Raw genomic sequence first — 17,368 nt, forward strand, 5'->3', positions numbered from 1 at the left:
GTCTATAGGTGCAACGGTCGATTTTCATTATTTCCTTATATTTTCTTAAAATCTATTCTTCATAGAGAGCTAGCAGTTGTCTAAGTTTACATGTCTTAAAGGATGTATAAGTTTGAGCTGTTACTGTGTACAATCCTCTTCAGAAGTAGTGTTTTGGATAATGTCATCCACCTGATACAAATTGAATATACGGACTCTGCAACCTATGAAAGAAACATGAAATTCAGGGAGTCACATGTTGATCGTTAGATAGCTAGTTGTGGTGTACAACTGCGTGCTTGAATCTAGCACTCACGTTTGCTGGAGTATACTATTAGGCACAATGAATGATCAGGCATATTTGTTTGATCTCTCTCAAACTGTTCTGTACTGTTGACTTGCCCTCGTCCAAGTCTGATGTAATTTGTTGGTACTCCAAAGATGCTCTCTGCCAGAATATCAGGCAATAGGAACATACGAGACCCCACACATCTCGTGCATCAAATAAAGAGCTCGGCCCTGACCCGACATTGAGCTAGTAGACAAATGCGTATATGAGTATTTGTCAGATTCTCTCTAATGGCTAGTCAAAATTGCAACGTGATGTCTTTTGTGCGAGCTGCTCAGACGCTAGGGGACAAACCTGGCTCGAGATACGAAGTGCTCACTCAGCACGACTGCTAACTACATTGAGCAGACAGGAAACCTCCCCTCACCGATTCCTCCTGTTTCGGTTTGCATATACTGCAAAGTATCTGCAAACAGTATAAATGAGCACCTCCCCAAGCGGCGGCAGACATCATAGAATAGTGTCAGAAACACTACACTGCACTACGCCTTGATCATTCTCAACCCATCCGTCTCCTATCATACCGAGCCTTAGCGATCCCTTAAATATGAAATCCACATTCGTTTCCGTTGTGGCCCTCCTCGCGGTTGTGTCCGCGACTCCTATCGAAAAGCGCATCATAGCCCAAGAGTTTGATGTCTCTGAATTCACCGCTGGCTGCATCCCTCACGGTACTCTTTGCACGTAAGCTGTTCTGTTCCTCTTCACCTATTCCTTAACGAGCGATATGTGATGACAAAAAGATACAAGAAAGAGTCTTGAGGGTGCTCGCTGACCAGAGCCTTTCTCAGCTTCAATTTCAACGTCGCCACCAACCAGATGCCTTATCAGACCAACTGCAATGCTTCGTTCACTACAGCCTTCAATCTCCCTGACGTTCCATTCACCGCCTGCGCAGACCCATCAATCATCTGGTCGTTCCGCGCTATCGGCCTTTCAGACGCTACTGCTTCGAACTACACCCTCATCCTTGCGGATGCTGATCAGAGCCTGGCTGCTGCCAAGATCTGGGACAAGGCTGATTTCCCTGTCCTCAATGCTGGTTCGACTGTTTACCAGCAGTACAGCGGTCCCACTCGATTCGTTGTCCAGTGAGGATATTGTTTGTTGTAGGAGGTAGGCTCCTTGAGGCGAGAGACGAGTAGTCATGTGGGGAGGGATCGTGCATTTGTGGATGGCAGTGTTGAGGTTCATGGAATTTTGAAGCGTTGAAGCAACTGAAATGGAATTGCAGCCTCAATAGGATGGAAAGAATTTTCCAGTAATTCACCCAAATTCCTCTTGTGACTATAGACATTTAGAATTGTGACATGGGCAATGACTATAAGTGATCCATTCATAAAATGAGGTTGATCATATGATATTCAGATCTGATTTAAGGAATTCACGACAAGTGCAGAATTTCTACGCTTGTTCTGATGTTGTTTCGTATCATTTCTCCTGTAGACATTTATGATAGCTTTGATATGTAGTTTCAACACCTGACTGGAAAATCACTAGTGACTCGTGCGTTTGACATGGTCAAGAAAGCAACCTCAGTGGTAGTGACAAACGGCCTTGTGGCTTGTTGACTCACTGCCTTGAGGCAAATGCACTATAAAATTTGCGCGAGCACTACTATGGAATTGGAATCCTCTTTCGCAACTACTACAAGTCCGAAATATTGCAGTATGCACATATCTCCTTCAAAACACAGTGTCAACTAAAGGAATGACATACAACGCCAGGCAAAGACCATACCGAGGTGTTGTTTATCAATCGCCTTCTCGAGCCTCCCCCCCCCCCCCCCAGAAAGAACTCTGCGTATCTCGGTCTATACGTTAACCCAAGTCTATCGGCTCCTGCATCCGAGGCGCATTCTCTACAAGATACCCGAAGGTCTCCTGACTATTCGCGTCACATTGACTCTCTTACACCAACAACAACAGTTGAAGAAATCTCTATCCAAGCTATCACAACTCCTCACAGTCCTGTCCAAACCTGTTTAGCCGAAACATTGCCTATCGAAGCCTCTGCTAGGTACGAAACATACATACATACCGGGAAATGAAACACGGAAACGTCGAGCCTGGGTGGCCAAATTTTGTAACAAGCCCAATGATGGCTGGTTTTCTTACCGACGCCGAATTGTATGCTCTTTAAATTTTGCTTGAAGACTTTTTCTGATCCTTGATTTTGTTTCTCTAGGGCTTTAGCTCTTCATGACGAAGAAGTGACCCAATTAAGCAATTTGAATAGACAAGAATCGAGGCCAGCAATACCCTTTACAGACGACGCTCAGATATCTGACGACTCAGAAGGAGCAAACTCAATCAAGGAATGCCCAATATGCTGCGACGAGAAGCACACTGATTTATATCCGCGAACCACACCAGTAAGTGACTGCACATGTTTATCAGATGCGTGTATAGTCTGCCTGCAGCAGCACATAAAGTCACAGATGGAATCAAAAGAGTGGAAAAAGGGGCACATTACATGTCCAATGTGCAATAGACCCCTCGAAAACCAAGAAATCGAGGAATATGCTGACGGCGATACCTTCACGACGTGAGTCAACCACCTATCTTATCCCTTCTCGTTGACTTCAAAGTGGACTGGTAACATAATCTCGCTAGATACCTCTCCCATATGATTGAGCAAACCGTAAAAGATATACCTAACTTTATCCGTTGCCCCAACCCAAACTGCGACTCAGGTCAGGTCCATGAGGGCGGCGACTCTCGGCCGCTCGTTGTGTGTGCAGACTGCAACACGGAATTCTGCTTTCGGCACAGGATACCTCTTCAGCCTCAAACACCACCCTCCCAACACGATAAAATGACTTGCGACGAATACGACCAATACCTCGCCGATCCCCTCCACTTCAGGAGCGACCACCAACGGCAACAAGAGCGCGCCGCGATAGAACGCAGGGAACTCGACGTCGTGCAACGTGCGCGCGAGCGGATGGAGAAAATTCTGCAGCAGCGGAGAGACGTCGAGAAGAAACGGAGAGATGAGGCCGCGAAGGAGGACAGAGAGCGCAGGGAGCGTGCCTGGCTGGAGGAGAAGCGCTATGAGGAGGAGCGCGAGATGGAGGAGCAGGAGAGACAGGCGAGGGCTGGTGAGATCCAGAGGAGGAAGGTGGAGGATGAGCAGAGCGAGAAGTTGATCAAGGTCTCGACCAAGGCTTGCCCGAAGTGTGCAAAGAGGATTGAGAAGAATGAAGGATGGTACGTTGTTACAACCTGCCCTACCGGGGCTGTCCCGTCCTGCCTCTTGTACCGAAGAGGTTTTACAGTTCCTGTCGCTAACGTCATTATGCCACTGTAGTATGCATATGACATGTGAGTCACTTAAGCTTCTTTTGCCCATCTTGAGGATGATCAAGTTGACAATTGGTGTAGGTCATTGCGGGCACGAATTTTGTTGGGAGTGCACCGGCCCGTGGGTTAACAACGGTTGTGCAATCTGCTTCGGTGGATCTGTGGTGCAGTTTACGTGATTTGAAGTCCAGCTTTTCACAGTGGCTCTTCTTCTTTTCTTAAACCAAAATTTGAAGTAGAAAATTTTGCGCGGCCTCCATTGCGCTGTGAAGTGATTGATTAAGATGCCTTCACGACATATTCACATTTGAGCAAAGGTAACTAGTCCATAGAGACAGGAACAACAGTAGTCAAGGTAGGCAATTCTAATCATTCAAATTTCGCTGGGGTAATAAATGCTTTTCTACTTTTAAACCATCTTTGTATCGCCGTCGAGTTTGTCGTTCCTCTCTTCAAGGTCGCTGCCATCGTAGGCCAGATGCACATCATCAATTGCATCACCCACTTCCATCCAATGGTCGCTGCAGGCCGGGATAGGGAACACCTTGCATAATGTCCAATACACAAGCCCAGAAATAATGAAGCCGCCGAAAAAGTTGACGTTGTAAAGGTACTTCGCCCCGTCAGGAACGTCGCGGCCAATCGCGCCGGCGAAACCCACAACATTGATCAGGATGCCCGCACTGTAGCGTGATTTGTTAGCATCGTTCACAAAAGCAGAAACTCAGCCCATGGCATATGCTTAATAAGCCTGGAGACTTACATGTAGGCCACATATGCCCTCCAGTGAATACCGTACGTAAAGTAGTACGGCCCGGTCTTGCGGGCGTCATATAGCTCCTTGATCTCAAGATAGCCCTTCCTGACAAGGTAGTAATCCGAGCACATGACGCCGGCGATCGACGACAAGAACACCGAGTATGCAGACAAATAAGTTGTGAACTTGTTTGAGTCCGTGAGAAGGGTGTATGGGCACATCGCCAGACCCACAGCTGCACAAATGTAACCTCCACGGCGAATGTTCAAATACCGAGGGAACAGCGCCGTCAAGTCAGTACCCGCACTGACGGAGTTTGCTGCAATGTTGGTGCCGAGTTGAGCCAGCGCAAAGGCCAAAGCGATGACGAAGACGCCAAACCGCTGTCCAGAACCGCCATCATCGATGAAATGCTCCAGTAACTCCAGGGGGTCCCAGACTGGATCGCTGTTGTAGATGACGGCCGAGCTTGACGAGACAAAAATGCCGATGAAGCTAGTCACGGCGAATCCCATCGGGATGGTGATCAACTGCGACCAGAGCGCGTCCTTGGGCTTCGTTGCGAATCTCGAGAAATCGGGGTCGTTCACGATCAGTGTTGCGAAGTTTGCGATAGCGCTCATGACACCCGTGACAAACTCCCATGCCAGGTCAGATCCAGAGATCGTGGCAGGTTGGTGGACGATGGGGCCGATGCCACCGGCGCGGACGATAGCCCAGATGAGAAAGGCAATACCAGCGCAGGGAACAAAGTATGCCTTTACTGTGAATAGGTGACGAATCTTATGTACTGGGAACCAGATGGCCGGGAGAGACACAAGCCAGAAGATGAAGAAGCTGACCCAGTCCGCCGTGGTAGTCCCAGAGTCTTCGGGAAATGTGTTTGGGATAGTGGTTCGGTCCTTCGAAACGAATTAGCATCTTAAGCATATGTGAAGCCGGGGTGAGCAAATGACCTACCCAGCTCTTCCAGATCGCTCGGATCATCAAATAAACACACTTCCCACCGATGTACGACTGAACACCGTACCAGATGCAGGCCATTGCAGCTCTGTTAAAAACCGGCCAGAGAGAACCCCAGATACCAAAGGAAGCACGGTTGACGACGGGGAAACCAATGTGGTATGTCGCACCAATGCGTCCCGTGAGGCAGACGAAGCACGCAGCGATAGTGTACCCGATCCAGACACAGAGCCACGACTGCCACCAGGACAGGCCGGCGACGACCATGGAGCTGGAGATCATCCACGTGTTTATGTTGAAAGAATCGGCGATCCAGAAGCCCACGAAGTTCCAGGCTCCCCATTGCCGGCGCTCGGGCTCGACTGGCTTCAGGTCGAGGTTGGTGAGCATGAGCTGGGCAGTAGTTAGGCCCGGCTCGCTCTCGACGGCGAGTTTATCACCCCATCGCCTGAGGCGGGCTCCCCTTGCCTGGGCCATGGCTGTTTTGCAGGGGCTGCAATCCTGGCCCGGAAACGTTGATGTTCGCGGGAACAAGCCGTTTGGAGGAGCAACAGGCCCAGGTTGCTAGGTAGTATAGCGGGGATAAGTTGACGTAGTCCCGCAGCAAGTCTATATCATGAAGGCTGTTTGAATAGTTGTACGCCTAGATATAGTATGTGTAGGGTAGTATGGGCTAGAAGTGCAAATATATAGGGCGAAGGTCGCACGAGCCTCGAGAGAGGGGAGTTGTTGTTTTGTTATATACTCCTAGTGCGGGTGCGAAGACTTAAGAGTCCGAGTTCGTTCAGGTCATGTCTCTGGGGCTAATGTGAGTGGTCGTGCGACTATGGGATCCCATCGGCTGAGACTGATAAGATCCCCACGCCCAAGACCACGCTGCCACTCTAAGGTGAAGCTACCTGCTGACCCCTGGCATTTGCAGAGATTTTCCTGCAGGTTACACGGACGTTGCAGGACATATAACAAGATGTAAAGTGTGTCGGGCCCAAAGGGTTGTTGCAGGGCTGTGTAGACATGCTGATCTGGTTGATCCAACCCCCGAGGGCTAAGCTTAGTTCCGCAAGCGGCCGTGGAGATGAGATATCAGATATGCACCTCTTGGCCTGTGTAATCGGACAGGCCGATACTGTCGATTGGCTACCATTGCTGAAAAGCTAAAGTGCAAACGTGAACCTTGGGAGTAAATTAACGGTCGGTGGAAGATAGCGGTTTGTCCTCGGAGTTGAACAGGACGAGGTCCAAGTACCGGTACACGACCGTTGCTTTGGGAACTCCTACGAGGAAAAGTACCTACTACCCGCGACTCTTGCAGGGGCCAGGCTGGATGAACAAAGATAAGCACCGCTTGCCAGGACCAGATAACGAACAGCTTATCACACGCCTCCCCCACAACTCCGCATCTCTTACTCGATCTCATCGAGTCAACCAACAACCTCTAATCCGTCCGAGTACATAGGTTCGGCCCGTCCGCCCTCTTCTCTCAATATCTGCCGCACGCTTGGCAACCCGTCTTTTCCCGCCCAAATCCGAACTTCGATAATATTTTAGCTTGACAGCCAGCCTTGTCGAAGCTAAAAGCCAGACATACAGCAAACGAGACTCGCCATTGCTAGACTACGCCAAGTCGTATATTTTAACCGGACGCGCCCGGCCGTTCTCAGATCTCAGCAATAGGTGTCCCATCATCTCTCCCATGCTACCAGACTGTGTATCATTGTGCGCTTGACCTCCCTATCCTATCGGTGGACACCGTCCAAGTCGAACAAGATGGACGTCATTGTACTTGTCCATAGCTTCGAAAATTGGCCGATGGCGGTGGACAAAGCATGACTACTTGGATTTTAGCTGCCCGAACATGGCGTTAACACCCACGAGCGAGCCCGTGTTCGAAGGAGACTGTGCGAAGCCGTCGCCATCGCCATCACCCAGACTCTGTTCCACGTGAAATATATTGACCAGCTTACGAAGTTGATGAGGTTCACCAGATGAGTTGCTGAAAAGACCTGCATACTGGTATGAATTCAGCCGTTTTAGAGAAAACTGGAAGCTGCATGGCTCTGGTTTGAAGCACAATCTTAGCCCTAGCTTGGGCAGTAACATAGGTGTGCGGGACGATAGTATGGTCACTGAGGTGGCACCTGGGGCTTGTAAGGGGATCGTTCATCGAGGGGCCTTTCCATGGCCCAGGTAGCTTCCAATAGTTCCTCAGATGGTTCTGCAGTTCGGCCCTTTCTGAACATGCGACGAGTCTGGCCTCCATCCATGCAAGTATGGACCCGCCGCTCCACTTTCGAGCTGGTTAGGACTGTACTTGACTTTACTGAGGCATCTTAAACCTTCAATGTCTAGCGGAGCTAGAACTCGTGGAGAACTCGTGGGGTCGACGCATTTTGTGGAACGATCGGATCCTGTCTCGGACCCGGAGTGAATTGTGCGAGTGGAGAGGATCCGAGAGTATCAATTCGGTTGTAAGACTTGCCCTCTTCATCTCTGATGATGATCTGTCTAGCCGTCAAGAGGATACGTATTCTTTCTACCTACGCACAGTGAGCGGGCCGAAGAATAATGACGACTTCCAACCCAAGCCCTTGTTCTATCACTGGCAGAGGAACTGAGTTCAGCCGAAACCAAGTTTGGGCGCGGTGTTCGCATCGTCCCTGAAGATGTCATCGAGCTGCTCAAGGTGAGGTACGACCTTGTTGAGGCCATGTCCTCGGTTGTAGTCCACTGGCCACCCATCCTGCCTCAGAAACGACTGTCAGTGTAGGGTTGGTTTTATTCGAAAAAGTTCCATCATATTCCAACGACGATCACTCTACTTGCCAGAGTTGTGCTCTCACTGTCGTGCATCGTGGTTGCTAGCTACTCAGCCCTTATTCACATCACCACAAACTCACGGCTGGTTGTGGCGAATGAACCGGCAACGCTGCCACATGAGATCAGTGTGTCCACTCGCTGCGGACTCTGGTGAAGCCGAGCGAGGAAGGAAGGGGCCGGAACCGACTATGTTACCAGACAATGAAAGCTCGGATCCATACCTTGCTTATGCAACTGGTGTGACGGAATTGCAGCACTCAGAGGATATTTCATATTAGATGATGGCGTAAGGAGATGGCGGAAGGGGGGGGGGGGGTTGCAAGCTGAAAAGTGGGAAGTGAGCGAAAATCCATGTTAAATGATTGGTTAACTTTCTCCGGGATGTGTACTCACTGCACAGCAAACGTGCCGGCAGACGGCTTGAAAACAGAAATTCCTCGCAGGGCATTTTTCACTACGAAAATTCAACGAAAGGAATCATGAGATTCCTGCTGTCCAGTTCATGATGTCAATCTTGTAGGCTTTGTCTCGCTACTCGAAATTCTTGACTCAGGCGCATTCTTCGTCGGGCAGCGGCGCCTTTGTTTACATTAGGAACCGTCCAACAGAACCCTTCCGCATCACTTGGTCAGATGTCGTATGTGCAACTACAGAATCTGGATGTGATCCTCATTGAATTTCACGACAGAATCTTGTGACAGTGCCGTGTGTATCTAGACTGGAAGTGACATGTAAGCTGCAAGCTACGCGGAGACGGTGTGGGCGGTCGCGTCATCTTGCCTTGCTGGGGACGAAGAATAGGACCGGTATGACGGTGAAAATCACCAAGACACCAAGCTCTACTATTGCCCTCGGCCCCGTTTGCGCCTTGGTTCCATGCGAGTCGCTCCTCCAGTCGGAACTCCATGCGAGGAGATTCCCTTGCCGACGCGTTGCCTCGGATATTGGGCACCATGACCGCTGCTCTGCATGCGATACGCGTCCACTGGAAGATGTTCCCACCCCGAAATCAGATGCTTCTACTCCAACAGCATGTTCCCTGCCCCAGCATCTTCACCATCTCAGCTGGACAGGCGCACCTGAGTGTCAACACCTCGAGTGAGGAAGGGTCGATGTCATATTTAAGCTCAAGATAAAGTTCTAAACTGTGGAGAAGGCGAAACTATGGGTATGAAAGCCAAACAAATCTTCGAGTCCTTGGTCCCAGGGCCCCTCCTCGGCCGTAGGGCTGATGACTCGGGATAGTTCGGGATGTCGGCAGGCACTCTTCGGCATCATACATATATGCCACATGAAAGACAAACACATGCATGTCTTTCGACATGTTGTACGAACCTCTTCGTAGCAAATCTCCCTGAACAATCTCATTAAATATCATTTATCCTTGCAAACCCATACTACTATCCAAGAGTGCGGGTCAATTTTTTGGGACGCACAGAACTTTTCATGGTATTCCTTTTCAATGACTCCCATAACATGCTAGGCCATCCACCTCATATGCGGTCGTCTCAGTATTAATCCAAAGTGCAGAGTTGGGATTGTTTTCGGGGGTAATTATGTCCACCTCTCAGTCACAGTCCATCTTCGCTTCGGGGATGTTAGATCACGCGGGATCTCGATTGTTCCGATGGGCTTGGGGCTGCCCCATAGCCCACCCGTCCCTGACCCGAGCTGTGGCAATGCAGGAACCTCATTACGTTCTTCCTCCTCGTGGTGTGAAGACTTGGGTGCTGGTACTGCTCGAGGTGACACACGGCTGTCTGCCCTGTTCCTCGTCGTCCCATTTCCGTTTGTGATAGGTGTGCTGGGCTCAGCCGCTGACCTCTCAGTTTCCTCAGCTTTCGCGCTCGGCGACACGATATCGAAGCTTGTGAAATTCGGGAGGAAGTCGTCATCGTCATCTTCTTCAGGTGTATCCAGGGTATTACGAAGTGGGGACCAGAGCCCTCCGGTAGCCGACGACGGCGTCTGCTTCAGAAACGAAGTCACACCGCTTCCGACCGTGATGCCCCCGCTATTTATACCTTTCGTGTTCAGTCCAAGCCGGCTTGCCAACCGTGATGAAGCCCCCGATTCGCGCCTCATGCTGCCTAGGCTGGCTGCTGCGGAGGAGCTCCGACTTCCTGAACCATCGTTCCCGCTCAAGGGAGATGATGTGAATGCGTTCGAGAGACGGCCTCGATTTTGCGTAGTGACAGACCCTGACCGCCCTGATCTTGTCGAAGTCAAGTGTTCAGTGCTTGCGAATAGTTTGAGGTCATAACACTGATGAATAGCTACCAGCCCCGACGGCGAGTCGGCGCGCGTGCCGTTGATACCTGTTACGAGGTCGGTTCCTGGACTATTCCCTATATCATCCTTGCCAGGCTTTCGTATCGCTGATGTTAGGGATGCCAAGCTGACATCTGTCAAGACAGGTTGATGTGTAATGGCTCCGATCAGAGCATTACAGCCAGCGCCGTGAGAAACAAGAATGACCACCGACTCCGTCTCGACATCTTCATCCTCGTCAATAGCATCATCGCTGGCCGTAACGCTATCCCGCCTCTCCTTGGTCACCATATCCGCTGGGTGCTCCTGTGTAGCGTACCAGTCGACCAAGCTCTGCAAGCCCTTGCGGAATCTCTGGTGCATCGCGGTCCACTCTTCGCCGTACGAGCCTCCGTCACCCCAGTCCAATGTCCCCCGCATCGAGTCCCACTGGTAGTCCACATCGCAGCAGTTGTCTCTGGCATGTGGAACATAACCCCTGGGGATCTCCGCATTGTGCGAAAGCGCATACGAGGGCACAGGGGCAACATAGGCACCACCAGTGATCAGGTGGGACTCTCCATTGCTCGTCACACTGTCACTCCTGCCGGCGCGTCTCATTGCCTCAGCGAGGCTGCCTACGTTCTCGAGGCCATTCTCCGCCGCCGCGACAGTTGGAGACTGGCCCCACATCAGACCAGTCCCGGGTCCAGATGACGAATTATGTGGAGAGTGGTGCGCGTAAAGGTTGGGATAACTATTATAGTCTTCCTTCCGCAGCAGCTCCGCCTTTGCGCTGGCAAGCATCAGACCCGAGCCAGGCGGCGGAGTGATGAGCTCAAAATAACCCGGGGTAAGCCATTCTCCCAGGAATGCATCAAGCCGCAGGACAGTCTTTTGAATAACGGGCTTCGATCTCGAGTTGGGACGCGAGCCGGTGGGAGGAGTCGGCGGCGGGACAGAGACATCGGGCTGGACGGTTGCTCGGAGACGAGGGTTTGTAACGGAGTGTGTGGAGGATGATCGAGTGACTGAGGGAGGAGGAGGCTCAGGGATGGAGGCTAGACCGGCGCTGATACCTATCGATGTCTGGATGCAACGTAGGAAAGGCGAACTGTGGATGACGATCTTGTACTTTCGACGTTTCCTTGGGGAGCCGTTGGTGGCAGGTGAGTCGCCTTGCTGTTCCTTTTCCCTCTCCTTATCACCGTCCCGCAAGATCTCGCCAATCTTCTGTCCGACTGCCCTTGTCTGGTTCCATCCGCTGTATGTCAGGGGTGGGTCGTATGGAGTGGGTGACTGGAGGTGCCACTGCTTATTGGCGGCGTCAAGTCGGTTTCCGTGTCTGTGGTAGAGAAGCGATGTCAGCAACCAAGGGCTACAATGTCCACGTCGATGTCGTTCGGGCGCGGGGCTCTGTTGGACCTGGGCGGTGTTTCCGCATCAGGGAGCGGGGGGGGTTCAGGGTCGGAATGCGGCCTACCTTACGACGAAGATGTAGGCCGGAGCGCGGCCCATAGCTGACAAGAGCTCTTGGGATGGAGTCTAGGTGATCGAAAGAGGAAGAGCGTTGGACTGTGGGCGTGAGAGAGAGAGAGAGGACTAGTAAATTCGCGACTTGTCGACGATCTATGGTCGATAGCCAAAAGGCGGGCTGTCTCTGTTAGGTAATAATGGACGGTTGGCGGCGGTACGGTGGTGCACCGTACGGTACGGGTACGGTGCGGTAGTCGACGGGCAGGGTGGCCCACGTGTGCCGGCTCCAGCAGCAGCAGCAGCGGTCTCGACGCAGTGGGTCGCAAAGCGAGATTATCTCCGAGAGCCGGTCAGTTGAGTCGCGGTGACACTCCGGTCTGACTGACTCTTGCTTCGCCTTGGAGGTCCAGTCCTGTATATGGTGACGCCGGAAGGGAGGGCTGCCCAGGTGCGTGGGAACGGTGTGACGGTTTCGCTTGCCAAATTGTCGTATAGGCGAAGTTAAGTGATCCCGGCAGATTTTATAACAAAGCAGGGAGGTCGTGAGTAGCCAGTCGTTCCGGATGCGCCTTGGGGGCTGTTTGAGCTGCACGATTACACCGAGTGTCGTATTATGCACGCGCAATAGCAGCAACAGCAGTGTGGCGGAAGGTCTGCGACGCGACGCAGCTCAGCCGGCCGCCTCGGGTGCGACCTCTGACCGTGGCCCTGATGGAGCGAGCGAGCGTACGTGCGTTGTGTCACTATTTTCGGACGAGCGAGGCCAAGGCCCTGGAGAGACCGTAGAAGGGTGGTTTTGAGACAAAACGGTCGGGTCGGGGATGTCCGCGGTGCAAAGGCATGGATCCAGCCTCTAGGATCTGCATCTGGATCTGAAAGTTAAGCGTCGGGGAAAAGTTTTGTTTGGATTGAAGATAGTTGAGATTAATAATTAAGCAACGGCCATCAGGGCGGAGGCTTGCCGTGATGGGTGCTCGACAGGTGCCTGAATTGAATGAAATGGAATGTATTTGGATCTGGATTGGTTCACGGGCAAATTGAATGACAGCCACCTCAGCCATCAACATTCAATCACCGAGGCCTGCTGCATGGTCTTGTGCGACTCGGTGGGCTCATGGTCGACGCAGAAGGACTCGTTGGCGGCCTGCCCACCACGTCATTTTCATTTTGTCACGATGCCAGTGTCATCGTCAAATCCCTCTTGGAGTCTAGCGGTGCCGACGCGGTGCGACGACCTCTCTCGCTCGCGGGGTCTTTCTCTCCCCTTTCCCCCTTCTACCCCACCAGCCTGTGCCCGTCCAGCCAGCCCAGAATTGCCACCAATCCTGAGGACGCATCATCATGCAGCTCTGCGCCTGCAAGCCTGAACACCTGCAACCTGCAACCTGCAGCTGCAAATGCAACTGCACCCTACCGCATCGCTGCTCTTCTCCCCACACCATCACATGCCAGATCCATTTTTCCCAACTGGGCCCCGCCTGCAACTCAATTCTGTCCCCACCTACGGCTTCACACCCCCGAGACCCCTGGCCACTGGGAATTGCAGTCTGTCAGTTCTGCAACCACCAACACTAAATTGATTGGACGCATTGGACGCATTGGACGTCCCCTGTGCCCATATTAGTGACCAAGGAAATCTGTCACTATGAAATCGTCCACGAATATGAGTATATCTTTGCTTGATCCGAATCAACGCCTACTGGAGCCTTGTTTAATGATTGATACATCGAGCTCGAGGAATGGCAGAGTCCAAAGTGACCCTCAGCCTCCACACAGAACACAGAAACGGCCTGTGTGGGCACCCGTCTGAATAGCTTCAAAAACCAACACTACATGCAACAAGAGCCTGACTCTACGGTGATTTTCACCAGGCACGACCAGGCACAATCCTGACGGTGTCTACAAGCTGAACCATAAGATAGGAATCAGACATCACAGTTTACCTTCACAGGTCGTCCTGCAAAGCTTCAAGATCTTCCCAGCCAGTTGGGGCCTGCCAACCTGGAAGAATCTATAGTCCGCCCCTCGCATGATGAGTTTATCCTTGATACTCATCCTCGATTCGTCTGCAAACTCATACGTAGCCATCACGTCTGCACCGCGCGCGACCAACGTCTCAATAACCTTCTCGAGCTTGTCGGCAGGGAGCTTGTACATGTATGGTACCTCGTATCCTCCCACGCCTATGAGCTGGATCCCCTCATCGATCTCCGGCTGCCTGGCGTACAGGTGCACCGCGTAGTCGAATGGGTACATCTCCTTCTTGGGGACAAACGGGCCCGGGGTAACTAAGGTCTGTCTCTCCCTCGACGGTCGGGAAGCGTACCCGTGACACGAGTTGGCACAGAGGCTCTCCCGCTCTTTTCGACTGGGAACCGAGAAACTCGGCGAGAAAAATGGAGATCGCCGATTTGCCCTGGTCATCATTAAGTTTGGGTCAGCGCCGGCCTGAATGAGGGCCTCGAATAATTCTTCGTTCAAAGGCTCTCCGGAGGAAGTTCTTCGGCCCATAAGATGCAACGAGGTCTCGTCCTTGTTGCTCTGGAGGTTAATGCGGCTCCGGCGGCCTGCAGGCTATGAATGAGGCCATCTATCGTCATTTCCGGGTCGTCGACCGGCAGCGGCGGCGGCGGCCGGAGTCGCCGGAAAACCTTGGACTTAGGGAAGCTGGCAATGCTCTATTAAATCAGCTCAATTACATTGGCGGCCGCCAAATTTCCATTCCAGTGCACTCAAAGTTGAGTGGATGGATTTGAATTGTCCTGAAACTGTCGCTCTGGACTGAGTAATGAAAAGCGCCGTTATCGTTCTTGTCGGTGACACTGGCGTCTGCACCATCTCGAAAAAGTTTGAACGGCCGTTTGATATCGTTTCTGGGCAACGGCTGTACCGAGCCGTTGAGGCCTGCCATTGACAACAAATCTCGTGGGCCATTCTGCTCTTCGCGTCGTCCATTGAGACTTGGACTGAAGTGGTTGCTGCTGGTGAGTTGCAATGGCTCAATATATGAGGTCGGAACCGGACGGCCATCTTGCATCCACTGGGGTCTCAAAGTGGCGCCAGAGTGGGTAATTTGTACTTGGCTCAAGAACGAGAGAGCGCGAAGTTACTCAAGAGAGGCACAGCTTTCAACGTTTTGGTTAGTTTGGTCAAAGTCGCAACTGTGCCGCAGGTGATTTTACTCCATATACCCACAAGTTATCTCTGGTAGGGCAAAACAGCATTTGGCCATTGCAGAAGTCACTCATAAATACAGCCTCTGTCTTACTGATAAAACAGCTTGAGAAAAGGCATTGATTGATTAATTACATGCTGTGAGACGCTGTTTCAAGACCGGCAGCTAGTTTACTTTTATGTTGATTTCTGAGGCCGTTCAGGAAGCCGTTTAGGAGGACGACGACGTACTTTAGAGAGGCCGAGGGATTTGGGCGAACGCTTTATTTCCTTCTCGTATAATCCTGCAGGCGAGCAGCTGGAACAGGTAAAGCGGGGTTCACGCTCAGCTACTTAACTTTATCTTACTTGTTGCTGATTTATCTGACCTGGGGTCCACTCCTGATGGAAGTCAAGCTACCTACGGCTTGCTCTATCTTCCAACGTCGTACAAGTATTCACGCCTGTCTTCCAAATCTGTCAACTCACCATCGATTATTGGCACTGCTGCGAGGCTGTTGTAGGAAGAGGTAAGGCGGAGATTCATCACGGCCATGGAGTTTTGGATGACTGTGGCCGCGGCAGTGGCCGCGGCTCTGGCTTACTTCACCACTCGACTTTCCGCTTCACGAAGGGAGCTGCGCATGCTACAAAGGGCAGGTCTGGTAAGTAGCACACAATGCGTATATCAACTCCAAGTTTACATTAATTATTTGTTGACTGTTTTCCCGATGCTCAGCCCATGCCGGACTTCCATCCTATCTTTGGCCACCTGCTTGTGCTGAAGAGGGCGTCAGCGGCGCTCCCGCCCGATACGATCATGCATAATGTAATGTGGAAGATTGCACGACAGCTTTTTCCTGGAGGGATTTTCTACTTGCACCTGTGGCCATTCAGTCAGACGCTTCTCATTGTGGCTGACGCCCACGTTGCGTCACAGGTAGAGGGTCTGGGCCTGGGCAAAGGTGACAATATCGTCAAACCTATCGAAACCATCACCGGTGGGCCCAGCCTTCTGACTATGGAAGGGACAGAATGGAAGCGCTGGCGTCGCCTGCTTAGCAACGGTTTCAGTGCCGGGTATCTCATCAGCCTGGCCCCAATCATGGCCGATGAGGTGGCAACTTTTCGTGATTTGTTGATCAAGAAGTGTCGAGATGGACCTGATGGACGCAGTGCAATGTTCCAGATGGAGGAATTGACGGTGCGGATGACATTTGATGTCATTGGACGTGTCGTGCTAGACACTCGTCTGAACTACCAGACACGCAACAACCCTCTGGCAGCGGCGCTGCGGTCATCAATCGAATGGACCTCATGGAGAAGCCAACTGAACCCTGTGGCTAAGTACCTGAACATCCGGCCGATCGTTCACTGGCTCAATAGCCGGACTATGGATCGATATATCGGCCAAGAAATTGACAAGCGCTTCGTGGAGCGCTGCGATGGGAAAGCAAGAGAAGAAAGTGACGGGGAAGACTTGAAAGACACTAACAAGCGGTCCAAGTCCATCGTCTCCCTCCTGGTAGACGATCTCCTGCTTGAAGCGGGCAGTAAGGACGCCAACCACGTCAAGGAGACGGTCAAGTCAGCCATAGCTTCGCAGCTGCGCGCCTTCCTTTTCGCAGGCCACGATACTTCTAGCAGCGCTTTAACTTACTCCTACTACCTGCTATGGAGGCATCCCGCGAACATGGATCGGCTCGTAGCCGAACATAATGCCGTGTTCGGTGATGAGCCCGCCGAAGCCCTGGCGCAAATCCATGCCGACCCGTACAAGCTTAACCAGCTGCCCTACACCACAGCCCTCATCAAAGAGACGCTTCGCCTGTTCCCACCGTCCGGATCAATGCGAGTCGGCCGCCCCGGGGTCTTTCTCGTCGACGAGACAGGCCGTCGCTTCCCGACCGAGAACTGCAACGTCTGGACGCTCAGTCTGGCGATCCACCACGACGCGCGCTACTGGGTTGAGCCCGAGTCGTTCCTCCCGGAGCGGTGGCTCGCGGGACCAGGTGACCCCCTCTACCCCGGCGAGACCAAGACAAGCGGCGCTGCATGGCGGCCGTTCGAACACGGTCCTCGGAGCTGCATAGGGCAGTCACTGGCACTGCTGGAACTGAAGATTGCGCTGGTTCTGACGGCGCGAGAGATTAATGTGGTGCCGGCGTACGAGGAGTGGGATGCACTACACCCAAAGAAAGGTGCTCGTGGAAAGGCTGGGATTGTGAACACGGTGGATGGAAACCGCGTGTACCAGGCAGAGAAAGGCGCGGCACACCCAGCGGATGGGTTTCCTGTCAGGGTGGAGTTAAGGCGGCG

At 52.2% G+C, this 17,368-nt stretch overlaps 5 protein-coding genes across 5 annotated transcripts; 2 read left to right on the forward strand and 3 right to left on the reverse strand.

The window, feature by feature from the left end:
* Nucleotides 1-875: 875 nt before the first annotated feature.
* On the forward strand, nucleotides 876-1,423 carry J7T55_004767 (uncharacterized protein; the record flags this gene model as incomplete). Its single annotated transcript, XM_053130492.1, has 2 exons — nucleotides 876-1,012; nucleotides 1,120-1,423. 2 exons carry the CDS (start codon nucleotides 876-878, stop codon nucleotides 1,421-1,423), a joined length of 441 nt encoding a protein of 146 aa, XP_052991194.1.
* Nucleotides 1,424-2,425: 1,002 nt separating this feature from the next.
* Nucleotides 2,426-3,812, forward strand: J7T55_004768 (uncharacterized protein; the record flags this gene model as incomplete). The annotated part of the gene is made up of 6 exons (XM_053130493.1): nucleotides 2,426-2,457; nucleotides 2,610-2,702; nucleotides 2,822-2,875; nucleotides 2,944-3,540; nucleotides 3,641-3,654; nucleotides 3,715-3,812. 6 exons carry the CDS (start codon nucleotides 2,426-2,428, stop codon nucleotides 3,810-3,812), a joined length of 888 nt encoding a protein of 295 aa, XP_052991195.1.
* A 230-nt stretch (nucleotides 3,813-4,042) lies between these two features.
* On the reverse strand, nucleotides 4,043-5,830 carry J7T55_004769 (uracil permease; the record flags this gene model as incomplete). The annotated part of the gene is made up of 3 exons (XM_053130494.1): nucleotides 4,043-4,316; nucleotides 4,397-5,292; nucleotides 5,351-5,830. The coding sequence occupies 3 exons, from the start codon at nucleotides 5,828-5,830 to the stop codon at nucleotides 4,043-4,045; spliced, it is 1,650 nt and encodes a 549-aa protein (XP_052991196.1).
* A 3,894-nt stretch (nucleotides 5,831-9,724) lies between these two features.
* On the reverse strand, nucleotides 9,725-11,938 carry J7T55_004770 (phosphoglycerate mutase; the record flags this gene model as incomplete). Its single annotated transcript, XM_053130495.1, has 2 exons — nucleotides 9,725-11,765; nucleotides 11,904-11,938. 2 exons carry the CDS (start codon nucleotides 11,936-11,938, stop codon nucleotides 9,725-9,727), a joined length of 2,076 nt encoding a protein of 691 aa, XP_052991197.1.
* Nucleotides 11,939-13,828: 1,890 nt separating this feature from the next.
* Nucleotides 13,829-14,407, reverse strand: J7T55_004771 (nkyrin repeat protein; the record flags this gene model as incomplete). The annotated part of the gene is made up of 1 exon (XM_053130496.1): nucleotides 13,829-14,407. One exon carries the CDS (start codon nucleotides 14,405-14,407, stop codon nucleotides 13,829-13,831), a length of 579 nt encoding a protein of 192 aa, XP_052991198.1.
* Nucleotides 14,408-17,368: the final 2,961 nt, after the last annotated feature.

Source organism: Diaporthe amygdali, assembly GCF_026229845.1.
Source record: "Diaporthe amygdali strain CAA958 chromosome Unknown NODE_23_length_778278_cov_65_433824, whole genome shotgun sequence".
In the NCBI taxonomy this organism is placed as follows: domain Eukaryota; kingdom Fungi; phylum Ascomycota; class Sordariomycetes; order Diaporthales; family Diaporthaceae; genus Diaporthe; species Diaporthe amygdali.